The 25,749-nt window shown below is 46.3% G+C and overlaps 2 protein-coding genes across 3 annotated transcripts; both read right to left on the bottom strand.

Annotated features, from left to right (window-relative positions):
- Positions 1-245: 245 nt before the first annotated feature.
- On the bottom strand, positions 246-3,825 carry Exo5 (exonuclease 5). The gene is made up of 2 exons (XM_057784726.1): positions 3,385-3,825; positions 246-1,703 (listed from the first exon to the last, which is right to left on the bottom strand). The coding sequence occupies exon 2, from the start codon at positions 1,687-1,689 to the stop codon at positions 568-570; it is 1,122 nt and encodes a 373-aa protein (XP_057640709.1). The 5' UTR covers positions 1,690-1,703; positions 3,385-3,825; the 3' UTR covers positions 246-567.
- A 3,606-nt stretch (positions 3,826-7,431) lies between these two features.
- LOC130883896 (zinc finger protein 69 homolog) lies at positions 7,432-25,375 on the bottom strand. Of its 2 annotated transcripts, XM_057784715.1 has the most exons (7): positions 25,139-25,375; positions 22,541-22,796; positions 19,935-20,020; positions 13,284-13,410; positions 12,453-12,548; positions 8,627-8,803; positions 7,432-8,389 (listed from the first exon to the last, which is right to left on the bottom strand). In XM_057784715.1, the coding sequence occupies exons 2-7, from the start codon at positions 22,665-22,667 to the stop codon at positions 7,671-7,673; spliced, it is 1,332 nt and encodes a 443-aa protein (XP_057640698.1). In that variant the 5' UTR covers positions 22,668-22,796; positions 25,139-25,375; the 3' UTR covers positions 7,432-7,670. The 2 variants fall into 2 exon arrangements, with proteins under 2 accessions (XP_057640698.1, XP_057640697.1); XM_057784714.1 differs by having other exon boundaries at positions 7,432-8,803.
- Between the last annotated feature and the right edge of the window lie 374 nt (positions 25,376-25,749).

Here is a 25,749-nt window from a genome sequence, read left to right as displayed (position 1 = left end):
TCACCTGAGACTACTAATTATGCTTATTTTAAATTCGTGGCCTGCTTGCTCTATTAGCCCTATTTCTAAAGTGCTGATGCATGATCTTAAAGAATTGTGACACACACAACTATGTGTGGTACAGTGGTCATCTATAAAGACTGTGACACACACAACTATGTGTGGTACAGTGGTCATCTTTAAAGGACTGAGATCAGCAAACACACAAACATCAATTCAACAATTCTAGAGAGCATTTCATTTTTATTATGAAAAATGTAAAAAAAAAAATGCATCAAGAAAAAAATAAAAAACGTCAGAACCCAAGTAATTTTCTTGAGAAAACAGTGATCAGTGAGGAACATCCTTGCTGCAGACATGACACACATCTGTCTTCTCTGCAGTTCATTTCAGAGCCATAACCATAACCTATTCATTCCTGATTTTGGCCCCGGATTGGAATGTTATTAAAGGTCGGGGACAGAAAAATAAAAACCTTATCCACAAAATCCAACTGAGAGACCGACCCTTTCACACAGGAGTATTAAGAGCAGAAACGATCAACATTTCTGGAAACATAACTTCCATTCATTTCAACTTCTTGGCTTTGGGCTCCAGTGAAGAACTGAGCACTTCACGGCCCCTCCTCCACTCACAGATGTCAGCATAGTCACAGGTCCGACACTTCCATGCCTCTTCCACATCAACACCTTGAGGAGCTCGGCGGCCCATCCAGTAGGCCACATAATGCTGCACCTGGCCTTTCACTTCCTTCTCGTCAAAGGCTACAGTCTCTGTGCCCAATACAGCAGCAGTCTCTTGATGGACATACTCGAGTTTTAGCGTATCGATAGCTGGGAGATCAGACAGTGTAAGAGACAAGAAAACCAGTTCCATGAGGTCACTCAAAGATTTCACAGAGAAGCCTCCTTGGCGGGCATGCCTCAGCACTGAAAGCCCCAGTGGCGTGTCCAGACACAATTTTGTATGGTGGATTAGGCTTGCAGGAATCACTTTTCCTTGTACCATGGCATCAAAGATATATTTGTATAGACTAACTTGAAAATAGTCTTTCTTTTTCTGAGCTGGCAGAGGGAGAACTGGGCGTCTTCGTGTCTTGAGTTCGATGAGCTCTAGTTCCCCCTTGGCTGTGTAGTGCAACTCATCAATCACTCCAACAAGAAATACTCCCTCCACTTCCCCAAACACGGGAAACTCTCTGATGCGCCCTTCTGACTGGAGGGTAGGAACCATTGAGAGTATGTTCAGAAACTTGACTGCCCAAGCGTCTTCTTTAGTGGTGATGGGGACAGTCACAAGATCATGAAGTTCTAGCTCTTTTGCTAGGTGGATGCTAGCACCAGTGTCCAAAACAGCTGCCTTCTCAGGTGTCGAGAAAGCAGGAAGTTCTTTTCCGTACACCACCTGCAATTCACACCAGTTCTGAGCACACAGGTCAGTGACATATAAGTATTTCAGCTGGAATCTCTCCATGGGTGACAGGACATCCAGTCCATTTTTCCCGGTCTGCAAGCTTACAGGTTTGTCATCCTTTCCAGGGAGTTCAGAAGAAGGACCAGGCTTGCTAGGTGGGACCGTTGGTTCCTTGGCATCTTCCAGGTCCAGGAACTCCACCAACTCCGAGTCACTCAAGTCTGAGAACCCTGAGGCTTCTGCCGATGCTGTCTCCTCTTCCCCAGTCTCAGCCATGGCACAGTTCTAGACTGAACAAGGAGGGACCTACGTGTCAAAGACTTGTACATTCCTCTGAGACTAAAAGAACCACGATATTGGTTGACTGACTTATCCATTCTTTTCAGTACTGGGAACTGAATCCAGGGCCTTATGTGTGCTAGGCAAATGTTCTACTCCTAAACTGCATCCCCAGCCCTAAGACGTCAATTTACTTATGACTCATTAGTAAACACGAGGACACTTTAAGCTGAGTCTTTGTATTCCTGTTCCAGTCATCCACGTCTTTTGTTTTCACTTCTAGATAGAATCCTGGACACTGCACACGGTAACTAAGCGATGTGCCACCGACAGCAGAGCCAACTTGAGAGCAGAACTATTTTTGTTTGATTCATGGGCCTGCCACTAACACACTGTGGATGAATTTAGGCAAATCTTATTTTTCTTAGCCTTGAATTCACTGAGGTTTGCCTATTTTACTTCAAAACTCTACAGAATATTATTTCACTATCATTAATGACTATAGGTCTTGAGACATATTAATGATGAGAAAAAGCTCTTAGTGAATCTTAACTTACCCTTACTAGCCATGCGTGGCAGGGCATGCCTGTATTCCCTGCACTTGGGAGATGGAAGTAGGTCTCACAACTACATAGCCGAGTTGTGTTTGAGTCCCGCTTGGGCTACATTAGACAATATCTCAGAACAATAGCAAAAAAAGAAAAGAAAACAACACCCACCCACCCACAAATTACCCGTATGACCTGATAAATGATCTGTATACAAACTGGTGTTAGCCACTACACTAGTGCTTGCCACTAATTTTTTTCCTCTTTCAGTAAGAAATTATCTTATGAGGAAAAAGGCTATGACCCAGATATCCCAGAACTCGGGAGGCAGAGGCAGGGGGATCTCTGTGAGTTCAAGGCCAGCCTGGTCTACAAGAGTGAGTTCCAGCCTGTGTTGTTACAGAGAAACTCTGTCTAGTAAAAACAAAACTAGGGCTGGAGCAATGGCTCAGTGGTTAAGAGCACTGCTTGCTCTTCCAAAGGTCCTGAGTTCAATTCCCAGCAACCACATGGTGGCTCACAACCATCTGTAATGAGGTCTGGTGCCCTCTTCTGGTCTGCAGGCATACATGCAGACAGAATACTGTATACATAATAAATAAATAAATCTTAAAAAGGAAAAAGAAAAAACAAAACTAATAAATATTTATGCCGGGTGGTGGTGGCGCACACCTTTAATCCCAGCACTCGGGAGGCAGAGGCGGGCGGCTCTCTGTGAGTTCGAGGCCAGCCTGGTCTACAAGAGCTAGTTCCAGGACAGGAACCAAAAGCTACGGAGAAACCCTGTCTCGAAAATAAAAATAAAAATGCACAGGTATAGCTAGAAATTTTAGGTGAAAAAGAATGAGATGTTCAGAAATCACCAGGTCAGTATCAAGAGTCCACAGATTTTGAAACTAATCCTGAAAAATCCAGTAGAATCTCCTAGTATGCTACTTGCTTCTTGAATAATCCTGGGCATGTTAAATAAAATTCTGATGCTACCGGCACATCTTTAGAATGTAGAATTGGTAGGCTAATCCTTCTACATCTACTCGGCTAAAACAGTGCACATTAACGTGGCTTTCCTTCCCCTTTCAAAGGCAGTCTATGTATGTTCGCTCTGAAAAACGATAACTTTAGGAGAGCAGGAGTTCATACTCACCTGGGCCTTGGTTGATTCCCTCCTCGGGGAAGGGCGTGTATTAAAATGGCAAAGTGAGGAAGACGCGCCTGACCACGCCTTCGTCTCACGGTGTTTCTACTTGAGTGACACTGCAGGGTCAGCTGCCTACCGTAACTCGGAGCACTGGCCTCTCCAGGGCAAGGTCTCCGTAACTTCCATTCCCCAGTGCCTGCACTAGGCGCTCAGTCCCAGCGGCAGCCCGAGGTCGGAGGCCCTGCCTCGCTGATGGGTGCCGGCCGCCTGCCACTGCCTTTATCGTCCCGGGCCTTCCACGTGGGCAGACGTGTGCTTTCCACTCAGTCCCCGAGTCCCTGTCCCCTGGGTGAGCCACACGCACCCTCAATGTACTGAGCCCACACGTCAGGGCTCGGATCGAGCCAGGCTCAATATACAAAGCCCAGGAGCCTTGTACAAGGGATCGTACCCATCCGCTTGACCACAATCCCAGAATTCCTAGCGGCGGTCCGAGGACCGCCCCTTTCCGGAGCTATGGCCCCACCCCCCGATGTCCCGAGTTTAGGGCTGCGCTGCACCAAAGCTGGCTGCATTTGTGTACACTGCAGTATCTAAAGTCCTTTAGCCCGGGAGGCCCTAGCTGTCACTGTTCCGTCTCCTACGACCGTCAGCCTGAAGAGAGAAAGCGGCGGTCACCTCGCTGTCCCCAGTGCTGCTGACTTTTGACACCCTTGGACCCGAATCCGGATCTTAGCATCAGGCACCAGCTTTCCCAGTTTAAGGAACCATTACGAACTCAAACTTCAAAGACGTTAGCGCTCCTGTTATCCGTGCCTTTTTTTTCCTTTTCTTTTACCCTTTTATTGGCCTCCAATTGGGATACTCCTGCCTCTGCTTTTTCGGTGCTGGGATTACAAGCATTGTAGCCCTATGCCCAGATTCTCTAAGATTTTTTAAAGTGTTTGTTTTATGTGTATGGATATTTTGCCAGCAAGTATATTCACCACGTGCCTGCCTGGCGCCCCTTAGAAGCCAGAAGAGGTGTCGGATCTCCTGGAACTAGAGTTAGAGGTGTGAGAGCCACATGGGCGTGTGGAAACAAACCCTGATCCTCTCTGCAAGAGGAGCTAGTGCTCTTGACCTCTGAGCCATCCCTCCAGCTCCAGTTGTTTCTATTTTTGAGAAATACTTTCCAGCCCATGGTGACCCATACCTAAAATCTCAGCACTGGTTAAGGTCTGGCTTTTTGGTTCATTTAGTAAATTCAGTCAAGAATTCAAGGGTCCACCAGAAACACAGGTTTGAGATATGTGTGTGTGTGTGTGTAGTGTATTATGTCGTTCTCTGTTCTGTGGAAGGACGAAGGGATGCCAAACATGGGCAGAAAAAGGAAACTGCACAGATGAGAACTAAAACCAATGAAATACTCAACATGACAGGAGCAAAGGTAGACATGTGTGCTTCTCCCTTTGAAGCAATGGACTCAGAGAAATTAATTTCCCAAAATCTCATGCTGGAGGGAGAGAAATGATGCAGCGTGCTATCCGAGATTTGCCTTCCGGGAGCAGACTTCACATGGTCCTTAGAACTTGTCAGGCCACCCTGCACGAAGCACTAGCTGGGACAATGGGCAGGACCATCCCTTGACCAGGACAGCTTAGTTGTGCAACCCTCTTGGTCTCTATTTAAACCTCAACTTCAGCCGGGTGCTGGTGCACAGCTCTAATCCCAGCTCTCTGAAAGCAGAGGCAGGTGGATCTCTGAGCTCAAGGCCAGCCTGGTCTACAGGATGAGTTCCAGGACAGGCAGAGCTACACAAAGAAACCTTATCTCCAAAAACCAAAAACCAAAAACAAACCTACACAGCATGTTAGGATCCAAAGATGGTCTTGGGGATCATTAGACCTCTGTCCCTCTTTCTTTAGTGACCTCATTGCATGAATCCCCTTTCTCTGCTTGTTTCTTTAAGGAAATATGAACGGTGAGTGGCTGATAATGCTAAGAAAATCCAGTAATATGACTGGGTATTTGGGGACCACAAAATCTTTGTGGCAAAGTCAAAATGTGTTTGGACGGAAGCTGTACCAATGGTTCTGCACTTAGATAAGATGACCTCTTCTGGCACTTAATCATAAACTGAGGGATTCTAAGCGAGAACGATGGGGAGGGGGGTTTGGTATGTCATTGTAGCAGCACACGGAGTACAGATTTGCTGGAGCAGTGGCTTTCAACCTTAATGCTACGACCCTTTAATACAGCTCCTTATGGTGCGACTCCAGCTCTAAAGTTATTATCGCTGTTACTTCAGAACTATAATCTATAATTTTGCTACTGTTGTGAACTGCAATGTACATATCTGATGTGACCCCTGCAAGAGGATCGTTAGACCCCCAAAGGGGTCGAAACCCGCAGGTTGAGAACTGTGTTAGAGGAAGATGAGCAGACGACAAGCAGTTAGGAAGGGCTAAGAACTTGAAGAAGGCTGGCTCTGACTAGAGAGCAGGTAAACTGAGGCTGTCCTGAGCAGCGCTTTGTGACTAACTGGGGAGAAGAGCAGGTTTCAGCTGAGAGGTAGATCGACGGTGGCACAGCTTTCTGAGTCAAGAAAATGCAGGCTTTACCGAAAAGATAGTAAAAGGTTTCAACGTGTCGAGTTTGAAGCAATTATAGAATAATCAATATCCACACTGAACATAGTTTAGAGCTCAGGAGAGTTCTAGGATGGAGATGGAAACTGAAGAAGTGTAAAATGGCAGTGAGAACAATTAGACCAAATGAACACGCACAGAAGAGAATGCTAAGAGCCATGGGGGAAAACATGTCTGTTATCGAGAGAGTAACCAAGCAGGTCCTGGCAACAGGCCAAGCCAAGGGGCAGCTCTAGCAAGGGTCCAACTTACACCTCAGGGGCTACACCCACTCTGGGATAGTTAAGAATTAAGCTCAACACTAAGCTGTAGTTACTTTGAGATCTTCTAAGCTCAATTTCAAGGTTCTTTCACACTTTTGAAAATTGCCTGTGTGTGTGTGCATGTCTGAGTCTGGGTTTGTGAATTTAAATGCAGTACTTCGCAAGGTTAGAGGTATTAGATACCCCTGGAATTGGAGTTACATGCACTTGTGAGTAGCCTGAGGGGAACGCCAGGAGCCAAACTTGTGTCCTCTGCAGGAGCAATATATACTCTTACCAGCTGAGCCATCTCCCCAGTCCTATGCAGGGTTCTTGGTGAGTTTCATGTTGCAATGTCAAGTTTGGACATCTCTGCAAACAACAAAATACCACCTGGGGAGAACTGGCTATACTCAGCAGGTGCTTGAGTTGAGCCTTAAGGGGCAGAAGCCTGTAATCTCAACTACTGAAAACGCTAAGGTAGCAGCATCATGAGTTCAGGGCCAGCCTGGGTAACTTACTGAGTTCAGTTCCAAAACTAAAAAAGGAAAGAAAAAAAAAAAAGAGGTAAAGGACTGAGGAAGTAGCTTAGCTGGCCGGGTGATTGTCAAACACACACAAAGCTGTGAGCTTAGCACCCAACAGTGCATAAACAAGGTGCGGTGGCCCACGTTTGTAATCCCTGACCTTGAGAGACAGAGGCAAGAAGATCCTAAGTTCAAGATCATTCTTGAGGCCAGCCTTGGGGAAGAAAGATTGTCTCAAAAAAGAAAAAAAAAAAGTTGATGATGTTGCTTAATGGTGGCACTTGCCAATCATGCCTGATGCTCTAGATTTAATTCACCATGGAAAATCAATAAATCAGTTCTTCAGAAGAGCACAGGTGTTTAAAAAGCTGGTGTAAGAAGCTTGGAGAAAGGACGCGCAAAACTGTGAGCGGAGTACAAGGACGTGAGCGAGGTTTGGACATCAGTGTGCGCCATAGCACACGTGGAGACCAGAGGGCGGCTCGAGGAGCCAGTTCTCTCCCACCACGTGGATCCCAAGGATCAAAATCAGGACGGCTACCATGCTTAGTGGCAAGTGCCCTCACCTGCTGAGCTACCTCCCCAGCCCGGGTAGTAACATTTTAAATAACAGTTCCCAAATACTAACCTGTAAATCAATGGGTCCATAAAGAAATAATTTATTACTCGATCATGAAATGAGAAAAAAATAATTCTTAATTTTTCATAATGCTGAATTTATCATTTTGCATGTCAGACAGTAGTAGTAATCAATGTAGTGTTTATTCACGCTATTGGCGAAATCAAAAGTTGCCATTGTCATTATCAATTTCTTAAATTCGAGTCCTGAGATTTTTAAAGCTTATCATCACCAATTCAGAGCTGCCTTTTGTCCTCATGTCCTGTATCGTTCTTTAAACATCCTCTCGAGCAGAGTTCCTCTTGTGGATTTTATGGTGTCGGCTTAGCGAGGAATTATAGCTGAAGGACTTTCCACACTCACTACATTCGTAAGGCTTCTCTCCAGTGTGATGCCTCTGGTGTTTCTTAAAGGATGAGTCGTGCCTGTAGGCCTTCCCACAGCGGTTACACTCGTAGGCTTTCACTCCTGTGTGAACAGTCTTGTGGTTGCTAAGGTGAATCCTCTGCCTAAAGGCTTTCCCACACTCCTTACACTTGTAGGGCCTCTCTCCAGTGTGGATGCGCTGGTGGTGTGTGAGGTACGCTCTATGACTGAACGTCTTACAGCACGAAGTGCACGCATACGGCTTCTCCCCAGTGTGAATTCTCACGTGCTCACTAAGGTGCCTAATCTGTCGGAAAGTTTTCCCACATTCGTTGCAACTGAAGGGTTTCTCTCCAGAATGCGTCCTCAAGTGTTGGACCAGGCTGATGTTCTGGCTGAAGGCTTTGTGACATTTATCACAGACGAATGGTTTCTCTCCAGTGTGAGTTCTGTGATGCTGGTTGAGCGATGAGCGATGGCGGAAGGCTTTGCCGCACTCCTCACACGCGAAGGGCTTCTCACCAGTGTGGATTCGCTGGTGGGTATTAAGGGATGCGCTCTGACTAAAGGCCCTTCCACATTCCTTACATCGGAAGGGCTTCTCGCCAGTGTGAATTCTCATGTGCTCTGTAAGGTGAATGGGTTGTTTGAACATCTTTTCACATATATTACATCCATACATTCTGGCTCCTACGCAGCTCACTGGATCGCTAGTAGAATCTAACTTATCTTTGTTCCTCCGCCTAGCTGGGTTGTATTTATGGTGTTTCTGTTCTAAAATAACATTGGCACTCTCAAGGTTTTCCCCGAATTTATTCGCTTCTTGGTGTCCCTTTTTGTGGGTCAAAATGGCTTGCCTCTCACCTTCCCTACGGGTTTCCTGGCGCCTTTTTAGTGTACCATTGTAGCTGAAGGCTTTTCTCAGTGTCGGACGAATGGTGTCATCCTCTATGAGCCTTTCCGTCATGACGCCATGACAGAACTTTAGGGCAATGTCATTCTCTGCAGCTGACTCCTTGGTTTCTGGTTTCCTCATCACATCTGAAAGACATGAAAGGAAAAAAGGAATGTAAATAACTCCTTCATAAGATCAACCACTGGGGCTGGGGAGATGGCTCAGAGGTTAAGAGCACTGGCTGCTCTTCCAGAGGACCTGAGTTCAATTCCCAGCAACCACATGGTGGCTCACAACCATCTGTGAGTGGATCAGATTCCTTCTGGTGAGCATGAAGACAGAACACTCATATACGTGAAATATAGGAGGAAATAAATCTTTTTTAAAAACCAACCACCGAAAGTGTTACAGGATAGAGATTTAGACAACAGTACAGAAAGCGGCATGAGATTTTTACTGTATTTAGATATAGTTATGCAGCCTGGCCAGGCAACAAGAAATGAAATTAGGAAATAGAGAAAGGGCTGTTCAGTTGGCAATGCCTGCCTAGTTTACATGAAACCATGGATCACTGCATAAAGTAGATAAGATGGTACATGCCTGTAATCCATCACTCGAGAAGTGGAGGCAGAAAGATCAGAAGTTCAAGACAAGCTTGAGATACGTGAGACCTTATCTCAGAACTAAACAGTAAATCACATATAAACAGTGACTAGCCCCCACACCCGGCCCAGGCAGCAGCACAGAGCCACCAGTTCAGAACACAGGATCTTAAATAAGAGTGCTCACAAGAGCACTACACTACCATTAACTAAAAGTTGTAAATTCTATGTTCTTGCATTTAGTTCTGTTCCTTATAGCTATTAATATAGAAGCATTTCATTTATATTTAATAAATAAAGCTTGCCTGAAGATCAGAGAGTAAAACAGCCCCATTGGCCAGCCTTACAGACCAAACAGTGGTAACAGACACCTTTAATCCCAGTAGCCACATTAGTTTACCATAGAAACCGGGCAGTGCATGCCTTTAATCCCAGAACTAGACAGGAATATAAAACGGGAGGGGACAGCTCTCGGTCTCAGACTCATTCTGAGATTCTTGGAGGCAGAATCGCCATTTCAGACTGAGGTAGAAATGAGCCAGTGCCAGGCTGTTTTGCTTTTTTGGGTCTTCAGGTTGACTTATTTATTAAAATACAAATGAAATGCCACTACATATTAACATATCTATAAAATATCATTCATGCCAAGTAAACTTACAAGAAACCTAGAATGGCTGCTGCTGCTGTGTTTGAGATAAATATCCGTTAAAATTCTGACTAGTTGTTTCAGCTTTTAAATTTTGTATTTAATATTTTTAGACTAAAAATAAAGTTATAATTATAATAATTATAATTATATTATAATTAGAATGCACAAGATACATGTATGAAACTGTCAAAACCCTGTCAACTAAAAAATGTTTTAAATCCTAGTTAGTTTTCTTACTTAGTAATCCATTACACCATTACTAACTAATATTTCAGGTGACATATTTGTATTCATGGAAGGTATAATTTCCTGTAAGTTGTTTTTTTTTTTAATTTTTTTATTGTTTTGGTTTTATAAGACAGGGTTTGGGGGCTGGAGAGATGGCTCAGCAGTTAAGAGCATTGCCTGTTCTTCCAAAGGTTCTGAGTTCAATTCCCAGCAACCACATGGTGGCTTACAACCATCTGTAATGAGATCTGGTGCCCTCTTCTGGCCTGCAGACATACGGACAGAATATTGTATACATAATAAATAAATAAATATTTAAAAAAAAAAAAAAAAAAAGACAGGGTTTCTCTGTGTAGCCCTGGCTGTTCTGGAACTCACTCTATAGACCAGGCTGGCCTCAAACTCACAAAGATCCTCCTGCCTCTGCCTCCCTAAGTGCTGGGATTAAAGGTGTGCGCACCACAGAGACAGTAACAAAGCCTGAGTTTACCAGGCCCTTGGCTCTGGTCCTGGGCAGGAGGGAAATAATGGGGAGAAGCCACCATGCACCCCACTCCACAGCTGAGGGAAGGGAACGCCAGAATGAACTATGAATTTGGAATTTTGCTATTTTGCTGAATTAATTGAATTAAATAAATACTTGTTATTTATTTGGGGTTTTGTTTTTTTTAAGACAAGGTCTCAAGAATCCCAGGCTGGCCTCACTCCTCTTACACAGAAGAGTATGACCCTAGGGCCTGCCACTCCTGCTGCTCCCTCTAGTGTTGCAATCACGTACTACAGTGGCTGGTTAATGCCTCTCTTTTAGAAGTCCTCTAGAAAGCCCCCTTTAAGAGTCCATCAAGAAACAGGCTAGAGCCAACAACCCCCACAGCAGCTTCCCTCTTTTCCTCTTGTCGCTGGCTTTGTGAGCCTGGCATCTCAGTTTCTGCCCCTCCCCACCCTGTGCTGTCCTCACCTGATCAGTTGTGGATGATAAAACCCAGGCGGATGTACAGGCAATGTACAGGCAATTGTTATTTACAAAAGGTAAAACAAAGTGGCTACTGAAGATCATTATGAATATTAATTCTGAATATCAAGCCGGGTGTGATGGCTCTTGTCTGCTCAGCAAGCTGAGGCAGGAGGATCACCTTGAGTTTGAGGCCAGACTAGGCTACATGGTAATAATATCCTATTTCAAAATGCCAAAACCAATGAATAGAAGTTTTAAAATATGTCAAAATAGAAACATTCAAAGAACAGTGTTGCTGCTCAGCAGCAATAAACAAAATATAATTCTAAAAATACATCATCTATAGTAGCAAGTGCAGGATCTAACGATAAATCTGACATAGGATATATTATAGGTATAAGACCTTTATGGAGAAAACCCTGAGCTTTTTTAACTTCTGAGGCAGAGTCTTATGTAAATCAGGCTGGTTTTGAATTCCTGATCCTTCCAACAGTACTTCCTAAATTCCACACTGGAGGTTACACTATGCTGCGGTCAACATACACATGGACATATCTTATGTGTCCGCATGCATAGGCAAGTAATCCTCTCAGATAGTTGGCTGAGGCAGCGCTGCTGGGTCACGGGGTAGATGCTCCTCATCTGACTGGAGCACACCGGCCTTTCAATGCTTCACTGTTTTCCGGTCAGCTTGAGAGTTCTCAGAACTCAGCATTTTTGCCAACATTTGGACATTACTTTATCATTTCTTTAACTTTCCTGATTATTTGTGAGAGAAAGGGTTTTAATTATTTAAATTACATGTTTGTGTGTGCACACTGGCATACACATATCACACGCACATGTGGACAGAGGTCAGAGGACAACTTTCAGGAAGTCAGGTCTCCACATTGTAGGTTCCAGGGGTCACATTCAGGGCTTTAGTCGTCGTGGCAGCAATGACCTTTACCTGCCGAGCTGTCTTGCCAGCTCTCTTGCAGAATTTTTATGAAATTGTTATGAGGAAAATTATATACAAGAGTTAAAAGGAGAATCAAAACTGAAGTTGAGATTATAAAATAATAGTGGGAAAAAGAAGCAAAAGAGAAAAAGCTTTGTGGAATGTAGTGAGCACTTTAGAGAGACAGCAAATGTCTCTAAGGCATCTCATGTCAGCTGCGTCCTGGCTCTGTGAGGGGTGTGGACTCAACTCTAACGAAGACAAGACTCTCTCCCTCCAGTCTTGGAACAGAGAGGAGCAATGGCGAAGGGGTGAAGTGAGACCCTGTGCAGGTCCTGCCAGTGCCCCAGCCTTCCCTACAGCCTGGGAACACCCTGCACTCCGGCCTACCAACCCACAGGCTCATCTACTCTGGTCTCACCGAAAATGGGATCCTCTGGGTCGTGACTCTCTGCCATCCATGGTTCTTCCCCTTTCTCCAGCTGGGAGATCACACTCGGTTTGGAAACTTGATACCCTGCTCAGAGTTAAAGAAGAATTAGAAGCGCTGATGCTGCTGTGTAAGAACCGCCCCAGAGTCTGGGTCCAGCTGCTGGTATTCGGGGTTCTGATAACCAACAGGGTCACAGCTTTCTTTCCTAGCTCTCCGAAATGAAGCTTGTCCCTTAAGGAAGTCATCAGATTTGCCCCGGCATGGTCAGCAGAGGAACCAGAAATCCCTAATACAGAACCCACAGCCAAAACCCAGTAAACCCAAGGTATCAACAGTTTAGCAACAATGGCCCTCTCAAAATGGGCAGGTTTGTGGAGGACAGCTGGCATGATGGTTAATTTTTAATTGTCAATTTGACACAACCTTTAATCACCTGGAAAGATTCTTTTTTTAATATATGTAATTCAATTTTTTAAAATTGATTCTTTGTGGGTTTCCTGAGAAGATTGCTAGCTGAAGAACTGTTTAGATCAAGTTGGTGTGGAAAGCTGTCTCAATTAATGAGAGAAGACCTCAATCCACTGTGGCAGGCTCTAGACTACATTAGAGAACGCCAGCTGAGAGCAAGCAAGCAAGCAAAGGTGTATTCTAGCCTTTGCTCTTTACTGTAGATGTGATGCTTAAGTTCTTGCCTCAACTTCCCCAAAATAATGGACTAGAACTAAAATCATGAGACAAGCCTTTTCTTTCCTGAGCTGCTTTTTGTGGGGAATTTTCTCCCAGCAACAGAAACGAGCGGGACGGCTACTCGGCCCTTACCCACTGACACCAGGTTCCTGTAGTTCTCCAGCATCACCTCCCGATACAGAGCCCGGCATGCAGGAGCCAGCTGCCTCCACTCCTCCTGGGAGAAGTCCACAGCTACGTCCTTGAAAGTCAACAGTTCCTAGAATAGCAAAGAGTCAGTGTGAGTCGGTCCACCCCAGTCAAAGCCTATGGGGCTCTGGCAGGCAGTATTCTAAGTTCAGAGAGATTCCACACCAGTTTCTCCAGGACTAGCCACTGGTCTGTCTAGAGATTTTTGAGAGACTGCTATAATTGACTAAGTAGAAAAGGCCCAAACAAACAAACAAACACATGAAAAAGAAAGCCAGTGAGAGCCGAGGCGCTCTTCTCTTTGGGGTGCTGTGGAAGCAGTGGAGGTACTGTCGGACTGACTCATGTGGGAATCTGAGGGAAGAGTATAATCAAGAATGTTCAAAAGGCCTCAGACTGAGAACAAGAACAGTATGGATGGAGGCAGCTTTGGAGCAAGGGAGAGGGGAAGGAGATGGAGCGCAGAGGTGGGCAGGGCAGGGCCTGTTTTCGCCTTAGCGCTCACTCTCCATAATACTTGGACCTTCTTGAAAACAGTTTAAACTTGCATACACAGCATTAGGTTTCGTTGTGATAATCTGATTTATTTATTTATTGGTTTTTCGAGACAGGTTCTCTCTGTGTAACAGCCTTGGTTCTCTTGGATCTCACTCTGTAGACCAGGCTGGCCTCGAACTCACAGAGATCCACCTGCCTCTGCCTCCGAAGTGGTAGGATTAAAGGCATATGCCAGCACCGCCCCGGCTTGTTGTGGAATTTTAAAGAAAATCTGTTTGTGCTGATTCTACAACCATCTTTTCCCTCACGCCCCGGAAGCCCACTTGTGCCTTCTGCGCCCACCCACAGCCTGCTTCCCACTTTCCAGCCGTCTCTGTGTCACTGCCCCTCCCATTTCAACACTTCTTTGTCAGGCTCACCTCCTTACTACCTTCCACACTTCCCCCACCTATACACACACACGTGAACACTGTAAGTTAGGACCCACACACGAGAGACGTGGTGTTTGTCTGTCTGAGTCTGGGTCCGCTGACTTTACACAATTCCCAGACCATCCACTTCCCTCCAGTGCCATGACCTCATTTTTCTCTGCAGCTCCCCGAAGTCCTCTGAGTGCACATCGCAGTTACGTTACCCATTCACAGGCTGATGGGCATCTAGGCTGGCTCGTTTTCTTGCTACTGTGACAAGTACAGCAACACGCATGGACGTGCAGGTGTCTTTGTGGTAGGATACAGTCCTCTGGGTGTGTGCCCAGGAGTGGTATGATGCAGTCATATGGAAAGCTTATTCTAATGGTTTGAGAAACCTCCATACTGGCTTCTGTAATGACTGTCCTCATTGACAGCCCACAAGCAGTGAGTCAGGGCTCCGTTTCCCTACACCCTCAACCAGCATCTGTCACCTCTTGATGCCAGCCATTCAGACTGCGGGGAGATGGAATCTCAAAGTCACCTGTTTTTAAGATTTATTTATGTCTATGAGTCTTTTGCTAACATGTATGTGTACCACGTGTGTGCCTGGTGCACTAGGAGGTTGAAAGAGCACACTGGATCCCAGGAGCTGTAGTTACGATGATTAGGAGCCATTGTGTGGGTGCTGGGAACTGCACCCAGGTCTCTTGTAGCAAGTGTCACTGTCACTTCCGGAAGACTGGACTGACAAAAACAAGGTCAGGGAGGCTGGGTTACAGGAATGCAACACCGCTGCGGCGGTGTAAAAAAATCATTCTAAGGCAAAAATGGAACAAAGAAAAAGTATTCAATCCAAAAGAAGGCAGTAGAAGCTGAACAAACGGGACAAAGGACAAAATACACACAGAAGCAACCACATCAACGGCCAATTGTGTAGGTGGATAAACAAGCAAGCGCGGGTTATGGCGGTCACACTGTAGACAGAGCTTAAAGTAAGCAAGACGGGAAAGTGGCTCTGTGCAAACAAAAGCGGAAAAGCCAGGGAGTCAAGTTAATCAAAGCAGACTGCAGGCGAAGGCACACGGTTCTCAATGCGTGGGTCACGTATCAGACATCTCGTCTATCAGGCAATACAATTCAATTCATAACAATACAATTCATAACAGTAGCAGAATTACGGTATGAAGTAGTAACAAAGATAACCTTAGGGTTTGGGGCCAGCACAGTATGAGGAAGTGTATTAAAGAGTCGCAGCGTTTGGGATGTTTGAGGGCCACTGGGTTAGAAAGAAGGGCACTTCAGACAAGACTGAGTAGGTTTGGGCTGGGATGGCTGTAAATCAGAGGCTTACAGCATAATGCTAAGATCTATTTAAGGAGACAATCCAAGGCCAGGCCTGGTTGTACATACCATTAATCCTAGCACTCAGTCAGGAGGCAGAGGCAGGCAATCTCTGTGAGTTTGAGGTCAGCATGGTCTACATAGTGAGTTCTAGGACAGTCAGGGCTATGTAGAGAGACCCTGTCTCAAAATACAACAAAAAAGACAGTCCAAAATGTTTGCTTCTGATTGGAGAAAGTTCAAATGAAGCAAAACTGATTTTCCTCAAGCCCAAACTTCAATAGAACCTATTTTATTCCAAATAATAATGCTAATTAATAACAAACAAAACTGTCACAACTAAAGACACAGACAGACAGACAAAAAACTCAGGAAGACAGACTTAATATCTTCTGTCAGCAACTAGTGGGCCAGTAAACAACAATGTATCCAGGAGGGGCTGGATGACGCTTGGCTGATGAAATACTGGCCTGCCGTGCTCAAAGCCCCGGTTCAACCCCAGATCTGTATAAACTGAGTGACAGCACATGCTATAACCCTAGGGCTTGTGAGGTGGAGGCTACAGGGTCAGAAATAAAGGACATCCTCGGATGCATAGAGAATTCTACATAGTTTAAGGCCAGTGTGGGCTACACGGACCCTGTCTCAAAAAGAAAACTAAAATCATGAAGGGCATAGGTTTGAATCATATTATACGTGGTTTAAGTTAACGCTTCACAACTACAAAATTCACTTTTAAAACTTAAATAAACTTTAAGTAATAAAGGGTAGTGGTGGCGCACACCTTTAATCGCAGCACTCGAGAGGCAGAGGCAGGTGGATCTCTGTGAGTTCGAGGCCAGCCTGGTCTACAAGACAGGCTCCAAAGCTACAGAGAAACCCTGTCAAGAAAAAAAAAAAAAACAACCTAAACTTTTTAAAACACCCGTGAGCTGGGCGGTGGTGGCGCACGCCTTTAATCCCAGCACTCGGGAGGCAGAGGCAGGCGGATCTCTTTGAGTTCGAGACCAGCCTGGTCTACAAGAGCTAGTTCCAGGACAGGCTCCAAAACCACAGAGAAACCCTGTCTCGAAAAACCAAAAAAAACACCCGTGAAGGCATAAGTCACAGAACAATCCCACAAATGCAGTGGTAAGAAAGATGATGTAAATTCCGTGTGCTCTCCTCAGGAGTGGAGCTGAGCACTGGTTGGAAAGGAACTCAGGGAAACTGCCGGGGATAAGAGCATGTTCTATTTATTAGTTGGCTTTCACAGTACATGAATGTCAAAACATGAGCACTTTTGAATATATTTGATTTTATTAAAGGCTTGTTTTATAGGATGTGTGTGAATGTTTTGCCTGAATGCAATACATGTGTACAGTGCCTGCAGAAGCCAGAAGGGGACCCTGGAAATGGAGTTACAGTTGTCATCTACGCCACGAGTACTAGGAATCCAACCCAGGTCCTGTGCAGGAGCAGCAAGAGCTCTGAACAGCTGAGCCACCTCTCCAGCCCTTGTTTGTCTATTTGTTTGTTTGCTTTAGATATGGTCCTGCTATGTAGCCAAGGCTGCTTCCAAACTTGAGGTAACCCTCTTGCCTCAGTCCTAAGTACTGAGGTTACAGAAGTGAGCCAGCATGCCCCCCTGAATCACACATACATCAGTGAGCCAGCATGCCCCCCGAATCACACATACATCAGTGAGCCAGCATGCCCCCTGAATCACACATACATCAGTGAGCCAGCATGCCCCCCTGAATCACACATACATCAGTGAGCCAGCATGCCCCCCTGAATCACACATACATCAGTGAGCCAGCATGACCCCTGAATCACACATACATCAGTGAGCCAGCATGACCCCTGAATCACACATATATCTGTGTTTCCTTACAGGTCACTTGTACTTCAGATTTTTTTAAAAGATTTTATTTATTTATTATATATACAGTGTACTGGCTGCATGTATACCTACATGCCAGAAGAGGGCACCAGATCTCATCATAGATGGTTGTGAGCCACCATATGGTTGCTGGGAATTGAACTCAGGACCTTTGGAAGAGCAGCCGGTCAGAGTTGATGAGGTCTGAGTGAATGGCTCTCAACCTCTGAGCCATCTCTCCAGCCTCTTGTACTTCAGATTTTAATAAAAATGCAATCCTTTCCTGGTGCTGAGAACCTAGGCTTTTAGGTCCTTTCACTACATTTATTATTTATATAATAGGGGAGTGCCACAGAATGCTTGTGGAGGCCACAGGACACTTTTCAAAAGTTAGCGCTCACCCTCCACCATGTGGATACTTGGGATTAAACTCAGATTATCAGGTTTTGCACCAAGCACCCAACCTTGAGTAGCCATCTTGTAGGCCCATGGACAATGCAATTTTTGATAAACGTAGAGAAGAGATTCCAAGTATGGGCAACATAAAGCTAAGCTAAAGCTAAGCGACTGGAACATTAGCGCCCTCTTCAGGACACCACAATGAACTGTAGATGTCTCTCAATCCGAGAACCAAGGGACAGGCAGGTAAGCTGCTCAGCTGAGGAAATTGAAGCTGTAAAACGCTAATTTTTTAATTGCCCTAGACCACTGAAGAAGACAGAACAAACTCCAAAGCTACAGAGAAACCCTGTCTCGGAAAAAAAAAAAAAACAGAACAAGCCCCGAGCCACTGAATTTTGCATGTCATATTATTTTCACTCACAGAATTTGCTTCCAATAAATTCTCTTTAAAAACAAAAAAAGATATTATTAATTTTGTTTTGATGAAACAGGGTTTCTCTGTGTAACCCTGGCTGTTCTAGAACTTGCTCTGTAGACTAGACTGGCCTCAAACTCAGTGATCCACCTGCCTCTTAAGGTGTGTGCCACCGTATCCAGCTTACAGGCAATTTTGAGGTGCCCAACATGGATGTTAGGACCAAACTCAGGTCCCCTGCAAGAGCAGTTCGTGCTCTTAATCACTGAGCCATCTCTCTAGGCCTCTGATAATCTACCAGCAAATATTTCTGGGTTTTTTTTTTTAAGATTTATTTCTCTACTGTCTGTGTATGTGTGTGCGCGCACACCTGAGTGTACATGCAGGTGCCCATGAGGCCAGAGGTGTTAGATGCCCCTGGAGTTGAAGTTATAGGGGTTATGAGCTACCTGATGTGGGTGCTGGGAATCAACCCGGGTCCTCAGGAGGAGCAGTCCGTGCTCTTAACCACTGAGCATCTCTCCAGCCCCTGTTCAGTATTTCTTTGTTCTAACTCTAGAATTTCCTTCTGTCTCAACCAAATTTCTGTCAGGCAGAGATGACCTACTTCTGACACAATTCCCCAAATGGTTCTGGATTCTCTTGTTTCCTGCCCACCTGTGAAAGGTGTGGGCTGTGTGGCCTGGCTGGGCTTTTTCTCTCTTCACCTCCTGCGACTGTTTTTAATGTTATAGCAACGGCCACAGTCACGTACACAGATCACTAAGACCCTAGGAATGTAATTCTCACTTACATGGTTGATGGCGGTTATTTATGTTAGAAACTGCATTTCTAACCTGCTGTGTGTGTATGTGTGTGTGGTATATGTACACATGTGCAGGTGTGTGTGCCTGTGTTTGCAGACGTGAAACATAAGAAGGGCAGGGTTGGGTTCTTCCTCTATCACCCTCCACCTTATTCCACTGGGGCAGGGTTTCTCTCGGAACCTCAAGCTCGTGTTTCTTCAGCTAGGCTAGCAAACAGCAAGCCCCAGCAATCCTCTTATCTCCACCTGCCACAGCACTGGGGTTACAAGCACACCCAGATTGTCATGCCGAGGCTGGGATCTGAACTTGGGACTTCACCACTGTGCAGCAAGCACTCCTTATCCATCAAGTCCTCTCTCCAATGCTTTCTTTATTATACTGATGCTTATCTTAGATGCCAAGTGACTGTGTCAGTTTGGAGCTGGGACAGAACTGTTTACTTTCCATCCTGAACCCAGGACGGTGTTGATTCCAGATGAAGTCACTATAAAAGTGGACACTGCTGCCACAGAAGCCTATTTTTTTTAAAAAAATTTTCATTCATTCATTATTTATTTTTGGTTTTTCGACAGGGTTTCTCTGTATAACAGCCTTAGCTGTCCTGGAACTCACTCTGTAGACCAGTGTGGCCTCAAACTCACAGAGATCCACCTGTCCCTACCTCCTGAGTGCTGGGATTAAAAGGCGTGTGCCACCAGAGCCCAGCGAAAGCCTAATTTTTGTACATAAGTAACTTGACTGGAACTCCCCAGATAGAATTAATGATCTCAACCGCTTCTATTTCTCAAAAGGGCAGTTTATATCCCTAAAAACTAAGAAGGAACGTCAAGAAAATGCGAGGGAACACCAACATACCTGGAGCTCTGCTGCAAGGATGCCAGGGGTCACTCCATCTAATGAGCCGTCTCGTTGGCTCCCATCAGCATCATGGGGTTTCGGAGCTGTAGAAGGAGAAAACCGTGAGGCGTGTACCTTCCCAGATCACCAAACAGAAAACCTGCTCCCAGCCCCACTGGCAGGGTCTCCTTCCCACACACTCACATTGGGGCTTTGGCTGGTCTGGAACTCAGGAGACCTGCCTGCCCCTGCCTCTGCCTCTGCCTCCCACATAGAAACTTAAGCTTTCCATACCACACTGGGTTTGCTCTCTTTTCAGACAGGGTCTCACTGGGGCTGTCACTCAGGGTGGCCTCAGCCGCATACCCGGCACCGCATTCCTTTTTTTTTTTTTTTTTGGTTTTTCGAGACAGGGTTTCTCTGTGATTTTGGAGCCTGTCCTGGAACTAGCTCTTGTAGACCAGGCTGGTCTCGAACTCACAGAGATCCGCCTGCCTCTGCCTCCCAAGTGCTGGGATTAAAGGCGTGCGCCACCACCGCCCGGCTAGGCACCGCATTCCTATCCTTTGATTAGGCTGAACATTCCCCGCTCTACAGTTCACTCTGTGACCCACTCCTTAAGGTACAAATATTTCTACCCTTTCTCCACTCTTAGACCTCATTCAGTGGTACCTGCCTTGGGGAAATGTCTTAGTACAGGCAATCAGAGGACGACTTCCTGCCCATTGTATGCCAAAGAACTCTTTTAAAGCTACCTGCTATTATTTTTATCTCTATTGTCAGGAGTCATGCCATGGTGGGCTGCATGTGTCAGGGGCTGCCACTGTGTTTGGCTGCCATATGTGGTGGGTCATCTTTTTGGGGTGACTATTGCCACAATCCTAGCCAAGACAGGTCCAAACGTTCCAGGGTAGGGGTGTGAGGATTAGAAATGTTAGGTAGGAGGAACAGAGATAAGAAAGAATCACAAAGACACAGGATAGTCCTGGGAGGGCAACTCAGCAAATACTGAGTGCTGAATTCAGAGTTCTCAGTTTGCCTGGTATTCAATTTTCCATATACTTTTTTTGTTTGTTTTTTCGAGACAAGGTTTCTCTATAGCTTTGGAGCCTGTCCTGGAACTAGCTCTTGTAGACCAGGCTGGCCTCGAACTCACAGAGATCCACCTGCCTCTGCCTCCCAAGTGCTGGGATAAAAGGTGTGCGTCCATATACTTTTATACCTCAATACAAAAATGGGGGGAAAGGTAAAAGACTACCTTAACATGATACAAAGGACAACTAGAACAATTACTTGCTTCAATACTTTAGACATCAAGCCATTAATTCATGGGAAAAACATTCTGTTCTTGAGGCAGTGAGCCTACCCTAGACCAAGTATCCTGTCAAAGTATCCTAGACCGAGCCAGGCGGTGGTGGCGCACGCCTTTAATCCCAGCACTTGGGAGGCAGAGGCAGGAGGATCTCTGTGAGTTCGAGACCAGCCTGGTCTACAAGAGCTAGTTCCAGGACAGGCTCCAAAACCACAGAGAAACCCTGTCAAAAAAAAAATCCTAGACCAAGCAGTCACTCCCTAGGTCAAAACTCCTAATTCAAAACAAGGAGCAGTAATATGCTTGAATTTTCTTACCTTTGGTCAGGGTGGAGAGGATACACCTCCATGGGCCATCTTGATGTCCAAAACACCAAGTGACCACACCCTAGGTCAGGCCACTTGTTAACAACTTTGAGCAAGCTGAAACTCTCTGACCTTCAGACAAGGTGGACTAGGCTCACATTTTTGGGCCTCCACACTCTATGTGTCTATCTCATCAATTAATGATAAGCAATTATTTATGCCAGGAATGGTGGCACACACCTCTAATCCCTGCACTCAGGAGGTGGAAGCAGGAGGGTAACAAGTTCAAGACCAGCTTCTGTTACACAGCAAACTGGAGGCCAGGCTGGCAACACTGTGATAAAAAACCATTTCTTCTTCTTTTTTTCATCTGTTAAGATGCTTAGCCAACATCCCTCAGCTAGGGCATTTAAAAAACAAAACGAAAAACAAAACATAAAACAAAACCCAATCAAACAAAACACTTGGCTAAACACAAAGCATCACGGATAGGAATGAAGAAGCCACACGAAACATCTGCTCGGCTTCCCAACTAACTACTTTTGAACAGACTAAGACTTGGGCACGTCTTACAGGAACTGACAATGTAGGTAAAAGGAGGGCAGTCAGGCATCTCGCTCCTGCCACTCAGAGGAAGAAGATGACAAAAAGATTGGTAACTGTCAAAAATATTGATGAGGGCTAAGATGACCAGGAGCTTAAACCTGGCAGGAAACCTGAGACTCGGAGGACCGAGACCTTTGATTCTCCGTTTCTGAGTCAGATTCCCCCAACCTCAGGAACCTGGCTGGGGTGGAGGTGGGGGGGGGGTGCTGTGGCCCAGCTTCCTGCTGAATCTGGGGATAGGAATGTAAGTGGTGCATAGTAAAAGTCACAAGGAATTAGAGGTGGGAGCCCAGCATTTCCTTCACAAATATCCCCTGGCCCCCAAACCAAACAAGCCCCACACAGACCTTCTTATCTGTCCCCAAGGGACCACCCCTTCTCCCACCCTCACCAGTTCTCACCTTCTCCTTCACACATTTTCCTCATATCCTCCCACAGCGCCGGCCCCTCCTTGGTCTTCTCCAGATGGTTCAACTTCACCCAGCTGCTGGCTTCAGAGGGCAGGGTGATCAGGAGCTGCTGAGGCATGGTGGTGTCCACCTAACTGAGGGTGGCAGCTTCAGGTAGGGAAACTGCTGGAACTTTTGGTGACAGGCTTCCCAGCTGTACGGACCTCCTCAGATCATAAGCTTCCAGCCACCAAAGTCTGTTGATACCCTGCAACATCAGACAATGCCGTGACCTGAAGAACTCTGGAAACAGATGGTGTTTTTTGGGGAGGCCTGGAGCTGGTTTGGGTCCTCTGTACTCCCTTCCCTTCACCCATCCCCCCTCCCAGTCTCTCTCTTCTTTGTTTTCTTTCTTTCCACCCCCGCCCCTCTCAGACAGGGCTTCTTTGCATAGCTCTGGCTGTCCTGGAACTCATTCTATAGACCAGGTTGTCTTCCAACTCAGGGAGATCCACCTGCCTCTGCCTCCTGAGTGCTGGGATTAAAGATGCATGCCACCATGCCTGGCTGTACTTAAAACAAAAACAACAACAACAACAAAAAAAAACCTTTTGGGGCTGGAGAGATGGCTCAGAGGTTAAAAGCACTGGTTGCTCTTCCAGAGGTCCTGAGTTCAATTCCCAGCACCCACATGGTGGCTCACACCCATCTGTAATGAGATCTGGTGCCCTCTTCTGGAGTGTAGGCATACATTCAGAGGACACTGTACACATAATAAATAGATTTAAAAAAACTTTTATTTATTCATTTATTTGTCTGTGTGCTTGTGCTACGGTGCCCAGGTGGAAGCCACAAGACAACTTCTGAGAGTCCATTCTCTCCTTCCACCACCACGTGGGTCACAGGAATTGGACTCAGGTTGTAAGCCTGGCAGGCGCCCTTCCCTACTGAGCCATTGCACTTATCCGCTTTGTACGCTTTAGGAGCAAAAGACAAGAAAGGCGAGATCCAGTCTGGCCTTGTGGCTGGTGGTGGCTCTTGTCTTTAATCCCTGCACTCTGTGAGTTTGAGGCCATCCTGGTCTACAGACTGAGTTCTAGGACAGCGAGGGCTGTTACACAGAGAAACCCTGTTTTGAAACCCACCATCCAAAAAAAAAAAAAAAAAGAAAAAGAAAAAAAGAAAAGAAAGAAAGAAAACATGATCCAGAGTACCCATCATACAGCCAAAAGTCCAGAACTGTATCTATAACTGCAAAAATGCCATAAGATTTGGCCTCGATGCTAAAATAACAGTGCCCTGGATATAGACGTACCCTTCAACTCCAAACACACAAATACAAAAAGACGAGCATCCAAATATGTACGAATGTCCCCGCACCCTTGCCTGACTTCCCACCTCATAAACTGCATGTTCCTTCTGTCTATCTGGAGTCAAGAAAGAATCCTCGACATCAGAACCCTGAGACCTGTTCATAAAGCTCTAAAGCATTTCAAATCTTAAGCTCAGTTTCCCCATCTATAAAATGTGGTTGATAACTGTACTACATAGGGATGCAGTGTTGAGACAATGTTAGGCCTAGAGCAAACTCTAATAATTAAAACCTTTTAATTTTAAAGCTGTACAATAGTATTATCTTAAATTTAAAAAAAATTATATGTGCTTATTTATGTTGGGATGGAGGTAACATGACAACTTTTTTCTTTTTGGTTTTTCTTTTCTTTCTTTTTTTTTTTTTTTTTTTGGTTTTTCGAGACAGGGTTTCTCTGTAGCTTTGGAGCCTGTCCTGGCACTTGCTCTAGAGACTAGGCTGGACTCGAACCTCACGACTGCTGGGATTAAAGGCGTGCGCCACCACCGCCCAGCTAACATGACAACTTTTGAGAGGCGGTTCTTCCACTAGGATCGATCTCAGGGCATCAGACTTGGCTGCAAAAGTCTTTACCGGCTGAGCCATCTTTGCCAGCCCCATGGCATCATCTTTTAAAGTTATTTTTTTTAAAAAAAAATTAGAAATCTGAACTTAAAAGTTCAACTTGAGTAGCTCAGCTGATAAAACAATCCACATAGCTGCATTTTGGCATGAGCAAGCGGCAACAGACATCACCACGCACCCAAGACGCCCAGCAGCTGGTGAGGTGAATTCTCGTTTTAGAAATAATTAAAACTCACAGAGGGGTACGAGCTCCCACGGAAATGGAGGAAATACGGTATGTCAAGTACATCCAGAGCCACTGCAGAGCTGACCGTAGCAGCAAATTTGGAAACAACCCAACTGCATCATCTGCATCGCCCTTTCACCGCTAAACACTTGCGGATACCAGGGACCAGGTCCAGGGGATCTGAGAGCCCACAAGCAGCTCCCCCGCATCCCCCTGGAGGGCAGCCCTCTGAAGTCTGGGGGAGTGTCGGGAAAGGTGAACGACTGAGTATCCAGAGACCGGAGCTGGTGGAAATAGCCCCGAATATGTAAAAAGTCTCGTTACTAAGTGCAGAAACTTTCGACTGTTCCTTCCGAAGCAGCTGACAATCACAGAAGCTTGCTGAACCCATCCTCGGAGCCCGCTACCCCGACCAGCTCTACGCTCCGCAGCGGGGCTGTCTACTCACCGGAGGATCTGCAGCAGCCCCGGGCGGCGCGGGGATCCGTTCCCGCCGGCCTTCTACGCTCACACCGCAGCGTCCGGCGGGCACCGAGGCACCGTCGACCTCGGGAACTGGAGACCGGCTTCTCCCGCTTCTCCCCCTCTGCACCCGGGAGCGAGGCTCGGCGCGGACGGGCGTCCTACCCGAGCATCCCCTGCCCCAGCCGAGGACGCCCGGCGCCGGCTGCGGTTCAGATGCCACAGCGCGACTGCCTCACCCCGCCCCTTAGGCCTGGGCTCCGACCCCGCGCCTCCACCCGGGACCCGCCCACCCCACGCCGTCCGCGCCGGCGTCCTGCCCGTGGCTCCGCCCTCCCGGGTGCCGCGCCACCCAGATCCCGGAAGCCGGAAGCGGCCGGTGAGTGCCAGAGCCAGGGGCGGTGCCCGGCGGAGCTCCCGGCGCCTGTCCAGGGTCTCCGGGGCCGGGTGGCCCGGCCGGTCTTCCTGGGGAAGCCGCTTCTCCGTCACTTTTTCATTCTTCTAGCTTCAGGATGCAGCCTTAAATAGTACGCAGTTCCTGTCTTCTCCTAACCTCATTCTGGTGAAATTGATAAGTAGAAAAATAAATAGACGACA

Source organism: Chionomys nivalis, chromosome 11, assembly GCF_950005125.1.
Source record: "Chionomys nivalis chromosome 11, mChiNiv1.1, whole genome shotgun sequence".
Classification (NCBI taxonomy): domain Eukaryota; kingdom Metazoa; phylum Chordata; class Mammalia; order Rodentia; family Cricetidae; genus Chionomys; species Chionomys nivalis.
Note: the sequence above shows the minus strand (reverse complement) of the source record. Positions and strands in the feature narration are given on the sequence as shown.

What these genes read in the sequence shown, in the direction of transcription:
- Exo5 (XM_057784726.1), bottom strand. Translation starts at nt 1,689, where the DNA reads ATGGCTGAGACTGGGGAAGAGGAGACAGCATCGGCAGAAGCCTCAGGG.
- LOC130883896 (XM_057784714.1), bottom strand. Translation starts at nt 22,667, where the DNA reads ATGCCTCAGCAGCTCCTGATCACCCTGCCCTCTGAAGCCAGCAGCTGG. An exon ending in CAGGAACCTGGTGTCAGTGG is followed by an intron (nt 12,549 to 13,283) that starts GTAAGGGCCGAG and finishes AACTCTGAGCAG; the next exon opens with GGTATCAAGTTTCCAAACCG. An exon ending in CCCAGAGGATCCCATTTTCG is followed by an intron (nt 8,804 to 12,452) that starts GTGAGACCAGAG and finishes CATGTCTTTCAG; the next exon opens with ATGTGATGAGGAAACCAGAA.